This window comes from Astyanax mexicanus, chromosome 23, assembly GCF_023375975.1.
Source record: "Astyanax mexicanus isolate ESR-SI-001 chromosome 23, AstMex3_surface, whole genome shotgun sequence".
Taxonomy (NCBI): Eukaryota; Metazoa; Chordata; class Actinopteri; order Characiformes; family Acestrorhamphidae; genus Astyanax; species Astyanax mexicanus.
Window position 1 is genome coordinate 6,500,877 of NC_064430.1, and position 12,006 is coordinate 6,512,882.

Below are 12,006 nucleotides of genomic sequence, written 5' to 3' on the forward strand. Positions count from 1 at the left end.
CATGGTGAAGAACGTTGATGTAATGGTCGGTGCATTGTATTGATGCATGTATTTCATTGGACAGCGACAACGATATGATCCACATTTTGCAATTTTCTGTAGCACTGCTTGATGTCACAAAACAATGCAAGTTCTTTTCAAAAGCGTCGTCTCACTCCAAATTGCAGAACCTCATAAAAGCAAGTGTGTATGTGTAAAGCTAGCATAAGAAACAAGTACAGACTTTTAACACCACTAACCGGATATCCATCCTGAGAGTTCATCACTTTTTTCAGTACATTGAGTATCAGAACACTAACCGGATGTCTTTGATTTTACCAAATTGAAAACCTCTGTAATATAATCAAGAGGAAGATGGATGATCACAAGCCATCAAACCACCAAACTGAACTGCTTGAATTTTTGCACCAGGAGTGTAAAGGCATAAAGTTATCCAAAAGCAGTGTGTAAGACTGGTGGAGGAGAACATGATGCCAAGATGCATGAAAACTGTGATTAAAAACCAGGGTTATTCCACCAAATATTGATTTCTGAGCTCTTAAAGCTTTATGAATATGAACTTGTTTTCTTTGCATTATTTGAGATCTGAAAGCTCTGCAACTTCAACAATTGTTATTTTTCATAGACATGAATTACCGTAATTAATACCAGTCAGATGATCTCATAACTCATAAAAAAATAGTTTAATGAAGTCGTAGCTAATAACTCAAGTGCACGATGAGTGCATTGAACAGATGCTGGTGTTCTGGTGTTCTGTGCAGGATGGGATTCTGGTGGGAGCTGTGGGGGCGTATGATTGGAACGGAGCCGTGCTGAAGGAGACACGGCATGGTAAAGTGGTTCCCGCCAAGTCCTCCTATGCCCAGGAGTTCCCTGAGGAGCTGAAGAACCATGGAGCCTATTTGGGTAAGTGGAGTAACTATGGGAAACTTTGATCTCCTCTGCTCCTCCAATGCTGGAGCTGGAGACTCAAACATGATGCACAGAGACAATAGAGGATATTTTAAATGGATCTTGACTTGGGATTGAAAAATTGTTTGGCTACACATTGGTATCAATCTAATTTCAGTCCAAATAAGCAAATAGTGGCTAATTTAGAAAATCCTGGAAGCTGGTCAGATCATATCGTTGCTGTCCAATGAGAAACAAGTATCTCTAGTGACAAGATAGTAACAAGTAACTATTTCTATTTTGTCTATTTTTAGTTTACTACATAATTTGAAGAAACAAACTTTCTCTTACACTGTGCCAAATTTAATTGATGAATGAACCAATATAAAATCTCCAAAATGACCTGAAATAATCTCTTTTTACATTGACTGCCAATAAAAGTTTAAAAATATTGTTGCTCTCTCTTGTAAAGTTTCTGTTTTGAAGATACATGTATTTCAATGGACAGCAACGATATGATCCATGTTTTGCAATTTTCTTTAGCACTGCTTGATGTCACAAAACAATGCTTTAGTTCGTTAGTAGGCAACTGATGCCTCATAAAAGTAAAACCAACAAAAAAAAAAACACTAACCGGATATCCCTCTCATGAATGCATCACGCAAGCCCAGTAACACTAACAGAACACTAACCAGATTTCCCTCTCGAGAGTCCATTACTTGGCTCAGTACAGTGAGCTTTAGAAGACTAATCGGATAACCCTCTCAAGAGTCCATCACTTAGCTCAGTACATTGAGCTTCAGAAGAGTAACCGGATAAGCCTCTCAAGAGTCCATCACTTAGCTCAGTACATTGAGCTTCAGAAGAGTAACCGGATAAGCCTCTCAAGAGTACATCACTTAGCTTAGTACAGTGAGTATCAGAACACTAACCGGATACCCCTCTGAAGCTACCAAAGAAAGCTAAAAACACTCTGAGCCCTACAGTGGAGCTTTATTTAACTATGAATTATTAAAAAAAACGACACACACAATGTAGGCCCATAACCGATATGGAGAGATAATAGACAGAAGGTTACAAAAGGATTACCTGATGGTGCATCACTACATTTGCCCTTTTTACAGTCCGCTAGAAGAATGGCTACTACATCAAAGATAGCAAAAATCATTTAGATCATATAAAGATTTTTCCCATTTGCCCGTTCCCAATTGCAATTGCCAATATGGCAATTGGTCTGCACTGCTTGTGCAAACCCCCCCGGCTGTTGAGTATATAATATAGGAATCAGTCTGTGCCACGTTGCCAAGTATAAACTACATTGGGCCCAATTCTGCATGGTGGATGTTGAGCTCTGGTAGACTCTTCATACTTTCTGAAGTTGTTATGAATGTGCACTATTATACAGCTCTGGAAAAAATTAGAGACCACTTAAAAATGATGAGTTTCTTTGATTTTACCAAATTGAAAACATCTGCAATATAATCAAGAGGAAGATGGATGATCACAAGCCATGAAACCATCAAACCAAACTGAACTGCTTGAATTTTTTGCACCAGCAGTAAAGGCATAGAGTTATCCAAAATCAGTGTGTAAGACTGGTGGAGGAGAACATGATTCCAAGATGCATGAAAACTGTGATTAAAAACAAGGGTATTGATTTCTGAACTGTTTTCTTTGCATTATTTGAGGTCTGAAAGCTCTGCATCTTTTTTTTTGCTATTTCAGCCTCATTTCATTTCTCATTTTCTGTAAATAAATGCTCTAAATTACAATATTTTTATTTGGGATTTGGGAGAAATGTTGTCTGTAGTTTATAGAATAAAACAACAATGTTCATTTTACTCAAACATAAACCTATAAATAGCAAAATCAGAGAAACTGATTCAGAAACTGAAGTGCTCACTTGATCATTTTTTTCATTTCTTTATGTTTTTATTCCAAGCCCCTTTTCTGCCATTCTCTCTGGCTCTGCATATAAAAGTCATATGAAGGCTCAGTGGTTTAGTGCCCACCACTGCTATAGCTCTCTCAACAAACTCCCTCAATTTCTGCTTTTAAACTTAATTTTCTACCTTTCTCTCTCTCTCTCTCTCTCTTTCTCTCTCTCTCTCTCTCTCTCTCTCTCTCTTGCTTGCTCACCCTCTCCATTTAGCAGTCCAGCACAGTGCCAGTGTACCCACTCATTAGCTGTAGTGTAAAACAGGCCCCATCGTTCCCTCGTTCCCGTATATTTAGGTCCTCCTGCCAGGTTGAGTCTTATGGGCGAATGATTACAGAGCTCTAATTGCAGCTGTATCTCAGCCACATTAGCACTGAGCACTGCAGGGACTTGGGGCTGCTTTAAACAGGCACTGCGGCTTCAGGCTCAGCTGTTAGCATCGCTTTTATAAAGTAACAACAAGCCTTAAATGTGGAGTTTGGATCCGTTCATTTGATTCATAGATCCATTCTGCACTTCTACACATGACTCTCTTATAATGATTACATTATAAACTCAGAGTGTAGCTGCCAAGAGGAAATAGGATTATTGGGAATAATTGAATATTGATTTATACTGTAATATAAGCTACATGCTTATATGTATGATTATATGAGTTGTTGCTAAGGGATTGGGATTTTATATGGAATTATTGCTTAATTATTGGTAAGTTCTTAGGGTGTACTCAAACCAGGCAATATCTACTGTACCAAAAGTGTCTAGTGACCGCACTGGCAGACTTAAGGGAGGGCAGAGGGGTCAACTGCCCCTTCTGTAGTGACTCTATGGCCTGAAGTGCCCTCTTTAGTGGCCCTTTGGTTTGTAATGCACTGTATAGAGCTTTAAAAAAAGACACTGGTTGTGGTGTTCACACATATTTGTTATTATATTATTGTTAAACCAAAAACAGGCATAGTAAATCACAAACTGACATAAGAAGAAATTTGTTATGGGATAAACATGAATTTAACCCAATAAAAAAATGGTGAATTCACTTTAAAATTGTGAGAGTTCAGAACCTTTCTTGTTTTTGCATTTCAAATCATCAAAATACATTATTATCAACCCAATCTATTTCTGTTACTGTAGCTTTAATAATTGGCTGCTGTTGTTCTGTGTAAAAATGTATGAATTTACAGTACAAATTGGGCTGGTGATGCAGAATGTTTTTTTTTTAAACACAATTTGAGATAGACAGCCATAGTGTGAGTATAATGTACCATTAGGTAAGCCAACACTTTTTAAGTTTTTCACTTTTATGGCTAGTTTTCTCCCAACGTCAAGTATTTCAATAGTTTTTGAATTAGGATTAAGAACCTAGCTTTCCTTGAGGGTCATGAGAACGAATCCCAGGTCATGCTGCTTTGCCATGAATGAGCACAATTGGCCATACTCTCTCTCTGGGTGGGTAGATGGCTCCCATTATGATGCTGATAGACACAGGCTCCTGTTAGCGGATATATCTGAGCTGGGAATTCGGCGCTTTCCTTCGAGTGTGTTGGTTACCTAGTGATGCTGCATTACTGGCAATTCAAAAAGGAATGGTATTTCTGACTTCACATGTGATAAGATGGTGCTCTTTCCCCTCATTCCCCTCATCACTCCTATGGTGATGTCGATCAGCACAAGGCTGCATCTGTGAGCTGATGTATCAGAACCGAGTCGCTGCGCTTTCCTCCGAGCCTTAGCGTTGTGATGCTACTCGACAAGGCATCAAGGCTTCAACACCAAGGCTTCAAAGAATTTGACAATGACCATTATTTTTGGTTTTAGGTTACACAGTGACGTCGGTGGTGTCAGCACGGAGTGGCCAACTGTATGTAGCTGGAGCTCCTCGGTTTAACCATACTGGCAAAGTCATCATCTTCACCCTGCAGAACACTGGAGAGCTCAACATACTTCACTCACTGAAAGGACAGCAGGTAACACACCATCATAACACAGCACCAATATTAAAAGTGCCAAAGTACCAGTTAAATGTTTGGACACACCTTAAATTTAATGTTTTTTTTTTCATTATTTAAAAATAATTAATACTAAAATCATCCAAACAGACTCTGAGTTATTTTGTAAAGAAAAAAGTTGTATATTTTAGATTTCTCAAAGTAGCTTCACGTGTTTAGATTAGAGTTTTGCACATCTTGGCTGCATTTCATCAGTCATCTTTATGAGGAAGAGTCACCTGGAATTCAGGCTTTCAGTTAACAGCTGTGCTGAACTCATCAAGAGTTAATTACTTGAATTTCTTGCCTCTTAATAAAGTGTTTGAGAGCATCAGTTGTAAAGTTGTGAAGAGGTAGAGTTACAGGTATACAGTGAATAGTGAATATTTGAGTAATGTTCTAATCCAGATTATAAGAAAGCAACAACTACTCAACTAAGTCAGGAAAAAACAATACTTTAAGAAACGAACCATCAAAAACTTTATGATGAAACTGGCACTCATCAGGATCGCCCCAGGAAAGAAAGAGCAAGAGTTTCCTCTGTTGGACATCAGGATATGTTCATCAGTTAAGTTAGTTACCAGCCTCAGAAACTACAAGTTAACAGCATCTAAATGCTTCAGTATGTTGGTTTGTTTAACACTTTTAAGTTACTAATGATTCCTTATGTGTTCCTTAATAGTCTAAATTACTTGAGTATTAATTTACAATGTATAAAAAACTGAATGGAATAAGAAAGTGTGTCCTAACATTTGATTGGTGCTACAGTATATGTCAATACATATACACATTCATAAGGCATTATAAATACAGGATTAATAAAAAGTGTTGCCATAATTATTTCCATTATCCAATTTAGTATATGGAACATTTCTCAGTGCATTATTTACTACAGCTCTAATAGATCTGAATTCAGTCAGTTACATACTGATAACATGTAGAATTAGGTATGAATGTCACATCAACAACCCATATACAATACAGAGTGATCTGTACATTAAAATTCTATGGGTGCAGGGTGGAAATATGCATTTAGAAATATAGCAGTGAAATCACAGATAGTTACAGTAAATTATTGTAACTTTACACTGAAACATGCTGTAGTCGAACAATGCTCTATTCCCCAGAGCAGTTTTAGAGAGCTTTAGCTCTTCGCTATGGGTTTGCTAGGCCGCAGAACCACTGAAAGGCTGAGCGAGAGGAAGCGCTTTTTAACTGTGAGCAGTGTTTACACTTTTTAAAGCCCTCTGGTGACACTTGGGCTGTGTCAGACCACTCTGTGTAATATCATTCTCTCTCATCCTTTTCCATTTCGCTCTAAAAGACACAATATGTAGCAGTCTAGACTTTACACACACACACACACACACACACACACATACACACTTAAATACACACCCACAGAGTACATGTGCTTCCAATCACACTGAATAATTCAAAACACAAAATGTCCAAAAACAGATACACACTGAATGCATGCACACATACTAAAATCACTTATGTCAATGTTTCTTTTGTCATGTGATTTTTTTATTTCATCCCTGCTTGCCATAAGCCAGGTGGTTTCATTTGTTTATTATCTACACTGTAAACCCAGAAGTTGTTTGAACTCAAACAAATTAAGTCTGTTTTACATAAAATTGGATATTTCTAAACAATACTCAACTATTTTGAGTTAGTTGAACATTCTTGGGCACATACACATTCAAACTGAGATCTCTGAGTTGAATCAACTTATAATAACTGAGTTTAGTCTGTTGCCATTAACAGCTTCTTTTCCATTGGCTTCTGTCACAATCGATTTGCATACTGGGTGTGTCCCCCAGTTTGTAGCACTCACCATCAGTGTGTAGTGATTCCCCCTGGGCTACCTTAGGTAAACTTGTAGATCATATATTACGATTAAATGCTTGGTCTCTGTGTTGTAGCTGTAGAACAAGCATCATTTACTGAGCTGCAGTGACTCTGTGTTCTCACTGTGCTCTCAGTTCTTTTAATTCGTTACTATTTTCTTTCATCTACTTTTCTAAGAGTATTTTAAAAAATGTTGAATGAAACCGGAAAGAAGACTAAATACAAGTTCAGGAAAATATGAATTTTAAATATATATGTATATGTATTTGTTAAGTTCATTGTACTTTAAAATTATATTACATGAACTTAAAATTTATTAGGTAATCGGTTACAACAAAAGTTTTGAGTTTAGTCAACTTATCGGGTTTTACAGTGTACAGGGGTTGGACAATGAAACTGAAACACCTGTCATTTTAGTATGGGAGGTTTCATGGCTAAATTGGAGCAGCCTGGTGGCCAATCTTCATTAATTGCACATTGCACCAGTAAGAGCAGAGTGTGAAGGTTCAATTAGCAGGGTAAGAGCACAGTTCTGCTCAAAATATTACAATGCACACAACATTATGGGTGACATACCAGAGTTCAAAAGAGGACAAATTGTTGGTGCACGTCTTGCTGGAGCATCTGTGACCAAGACAGCAAGTCTTTGTGATGCATCAAGAGCCACGGTATCCAGGGTAATGTCAGCAAACCACCAAGAAGAACCAACCACATCCAACAGGATTAACTGTGGACGCTGTAAGAGGAAGCTGTTTGAAAGGGATGTTCGGGTGCTAACCCGGATTGTATCCAAAAAACATAAAACCACGGCTGATCAAATCACGCAGAATTGAATGTGCACCTCAACTCTCCTGTTTCCACCAGAACTGTCCGTCACCACAATAAATTATTGTGGTCTAAAACCAGGTGTTTCAGTTTCATTGTCCAACCCCTGTATATACTGTGTGTATACTTTATATCCATGTATCCCTTTGCAATTGCAGCATTGCAGTTCTGCATTATTATGACTGCATGAATGTGTGCATATGTATATATATATATATGTATATAAATACAGGTTGTGGTTTGTATTGGGTGCATTCCTGTGGATTGCCACATTCCTGCATTGACCCTGTGTCTGGTTCTGTACAGATTGGATCGTACTATGGCAGTGAGATTGCTCCATTAGACACTGATGGAGATGGAGTCACAGATAATCTGCTGGTGGCTGCTCCAATGTTCTTCAGTGGAGGCTGGGAGAAGGGAAAGGTCTATATCTACAGAGTCACTGAACAGGTAAACACACAACTAAGCTTAACAACACTTCTAATTATAGAGTTACACAGGCAAGCAGGTTTTAAAATATCCTGCATTGTAGTGTAAGGAACACTGGAACCAGGGAACCATGTGCTGAATTAAGCAAACTGGTTTATGACTGGTAGATTAACCCCATAAAAGGCCCCTTAGGGGCGTTCCACTAGAGGGGGCGCTAAATCAAAGCCCCAAATAAATTTGCGGAGCGCGGTGGGACGCTGACTATTTTAAAACGCATCTAGAACATAGAACATATAAACAGTACTTACATTAAATTATTTTCTTTCTTTTAATTATTCATGGGTGTGTTTTGGGTATAACCTGAAATAGACCAATCAGTGTGCCAGTTGCTATTCCTTTTAAGAGTCAGGTGAGCTCTGGCGCGTTCGTATCTTAACATCACGGTGCTTTGCGTGTCTCAGCAGAGGATACTGACCTGCATGTTCATGCTGTTAAGATACAGTAGCAGCTCATTTAAGGGAACAGTAATGTTATTTTATTCTTTATTCTGTTTATTGTTGAGTTAAAAGTCATGTTTGTGCTCTACAGTGCATCCGTGTGTGTGTGTGTGTGTGTTTAACGAATGGGGATTGACTGTTGTCAGGGTTTTAATCAGTCAGTGGAGCACCTATCTTTTCCAGCTCCAAAATATAATAAAATATAGTAACACCCCAGAAATTTAACGTAAACACACTTCACTTCCAGACCACTTCTGATGCTATTTTAACAGCGTGGGTGCAAAGCATGAAAATAGACTGTTGACGGGGTGTAAGATAGCAACAAGCATCGCAACACACCTTGTATAGTGTTTCCAATAGGACCCATGGACCTTGCAGAAGGAGTAGGATCTCTGGGTTCTGGGAGCTATAGGCTATTTAGCTAGTGATGTCTTCAGGTATGTAATGTAATGTAAGACACATTACACTAAAATGAAATTCTAGCTACACTAACACACTCGTGTCCTCAGTTAGCACCAAACCTGCTGCACAACAGTCCTAAAATTCCCCTCCACCAGATCTTTTTTTAATATCCTCCCACTGAGAGAGAGAGAGAGCACGGGCAGACGTTTGACACCTGCTCTCTTACGGCTCATGCCAGAGCCGTACCACGTCTCCATTAAACTGCAAGTGCACACTGAACTCAGTGGGAAAACATTTAGGCATTCACGGATAATTACCTGCAGCTTGAGGAGACTCAGAGCTGCGCTAATAGCTGGAAACGGCCGGACAGTAACTGTGAGAATAGTGGTGGATATGAAAGCGACCACAGGCTGGCCTGCTTCTTTCCCACCAGTCGTTCTGACCAGATCAAGACAGAGAGGGAGGAGAAGCCAGCAGGAAGCAGGAGACGATTATAAGCAGAGATAGCTCCTATTTACTGTCTTTGTCAAAAGAACAGTAAGGTCATGAGGAATTATACAGGAACAAATACATGAGTTATGTATTAATAACTGTAAGGTTAAATTAGTCACCATTAACTAATGCCTGTATGAATGAACGAAGATGAATGGAATGAAGGCTTTATTCAGTGCATGAATATACCAGGAATTAATGTGTTAAATAAGCCCATTCTCATTTAATTCTGTAAAACCTCTGTCTTCTTATCGCATGTGGGATTTTTTTTTAGCATCACCCAGTCATATTTTTTAAGAATGTTAACAGTTTTAATCATTAATATAAGAAAATATACTTATAAGAACATAAACTTACATGTTTTAAGCTGTTGTTGAGTATACATATATATATATATATATATATATATATATATATATATATATATATATATATATATATATATATATATATATATATAATGGTATAATGAAAACAGTTATTTTTACCTAAGATTGAATTATATATATATATGAAATACTGTATATATGAATTATTTAGGATTTTTGGAAGCTTGGGACTATGTGTGGATAAAGCAAACTTAATCGATTCATGTTTACAATTAATGGTTTAATGATATTTTGGGCTGTAGAATGAGAAATATGCAAATCCCTTCCAATCTTTCTTTGAGGAACATTGTTTTTAAACATTTCCATTTTAATTTTCCTTCACATTGGTTAACAAACTGTACATCTAAGACCATCAATTTCCCACTTGCCAACATTTTTTGGAATGTGTTGCAAGTCTGAAATGCAGGAATGGATGTACAGCCCTGAAAAAAACATTAAGAGGCCACTTCAGTTTCTGAATCAGTTTCTCTGATTCTGCTATTTATAGGTTTATGTTTAAGTAAATTTAACACTGTTGTTTTATTCTATAAACTACAGACAACATTTCTCACAAATTCCAAATACAATATTTTCTTAGAGCATTTATTTGCAGAAAATAAAAAATGGCTGAAATAACAAAAAAAGATGCAGAGCTTTCAGACGTCAAATAATGCAAAGAAAACAAAAAGTTAATATTCATAAAGTTTTTTAAAGGTTAGAAATCAAAATTATATGGGAATAACCCTGGTTTTTAATCACAGTTTTATGCATCTTGACATCATGTTCTCCTCCACCAGTCTTACACACTGCTTTTGGATAACTTTATGCCTGCACTCCTGGTGCAAACATTCAAGCAGTTCAGTTTGGTGGTTTGATGGCTTGTGACCATCCATCTTCCTCTTGATTATATTCCAGAGGTTTCCAATTTGGTAAAATCAAAAACTCATCATTTTTAACTATTTTTATAACTATTTTTACCCAACCTGTAGAAATGCAGTCCTACATTTTTGCATGTTATGATCCCTTAAAAGTAGGTAAAGTAACCAATTTAAGTAATGAACTTATAGATCCTGATGTATTTATGTAGTACAATTTCAGCAAGGCCTGCAGGGGAATAGAGAGAGAACATAGAGAGAGAAAAGTGAGAGAAGCTGGTATGTCCATGCAGCACGGCTTTCATTTCAAAACCCAGGGGCTATTTTTCTCTCATCAGCTCCCATTTCCCTCTCTCTTTCTCTCCATACTCCCTCTTCCTCCTTCTCTCCCCTATCTTTCCATCTTTTCGTCTTCTCTTCTCTGTAGAAAGACTTTAAAAAAACAAGTGATCTCATGAGCCTGCAGTCTCAGGGCAGTATATTAAGGAGCGAGGGATGGTATTCCTGAGGAGGAGGAGGAGGAGGAGAAGGAGGAGGGATGTGTGTAGCTAATTGCACTCCCGAATACTTGGCTGACATGTCGAGTCTTTGCTCTGAGGAATTGCACCTTTCCCTCAAACTTTCCGTCCTTTTGAGACTAATTGTTTTCAAAGGCATGGCGAATGTCTCTGTACTGACTTCACCTTTACTGTAGACGCTGGGCCCGGCCAACCACGCTTAAGTGCTAATACAGACGCGCTTTATGCGTTTGACCTTCGTCCTCCATCAGTCTGCGTTTATTAACAGATTATTTTCTGTATTTAGATATCCACTGGGAGAAGTGTGCGTACAATACCGAGCAATTTCGCAGAGCGGCATCAACTTTCAGGCTATTTTTCACAAGCTACAGAAATGCTATGGCGTGCCATTTGAGTTCTCAGACAGATTTTTGCATTAAACTAACAAAAGGAATTTTTATTTGAAGAAATACCAATGAAAAAGTAGTTCCTCAAGTCATTTCTGGAATGTCTGCCGCCCTCAGTTTACCCACTATTTGTCTGAACTCATAAAAATTGGATATATCCAAACATTACTCAACTATTTTGAGTAAAATGTACATTCGGGACCACTTATACATTATTTAAACAGATATCTTAGAGAGGCGAATAAACTTAAATAAGTTAATAAGTTATTAGTAAGATTTTAGTCTGTTGCCATTGGCAGCTTCTTTTCCATTAGCTTTTGGGGCAATCTATTTGCATGCATCTATTTGCATGCCCCCCAGTTTCTGACACTCACCATCAGTGTGTAGTCATTCCCCCCTGGGCTGGCTACAAAGAAACTTGTAGATCACTTTAGAAACACACTTTAGATCATGCAATAAAGCAAATAAACAGGACATGCAGAAATTATTATAGTAAGAAATATTGATTTTTAATAAAAATGATGACTGTGTACTTCGAATTTTGCCTT

At 37.8% G+C, this 12,006-nt stretch overlaps 1 protein-coding gene across 36 annotated transcripts in view; it reads left to right on the forward strand.

The window, feature by feature from the left end:
* The window catches only part of itga11a (integrin, alpha 11a), a 126,625-nt gene that overhangs the window by 72,596 nt on the left and 42,023 nt on the right, over nt 1–12,006 (forward strand). For all 36 annotated transcript variants that reach the window (XR_007429027.1, XR_007429028.1, XR_007429031.1 and 33 more), the window contains exons 11-13: nt 762–906; nt 4,643–4,791; nt 7,798–7,941. Coding sequence is in view for 1 of the 36 variants with exons in the window: in XM_022667089.2 (XP_022522810.2) it covers nt 762–906; nt 4,643–4,791; nt 7,798–7,941 (438 nt within the window). In the remaining 35 variants the exon portion in view is untranslated. The remainder of the gene's footprint in view (nt 1–761; nt 907–4,642; nt 4,792–7,797; nt 7,942–12,006) is intronic.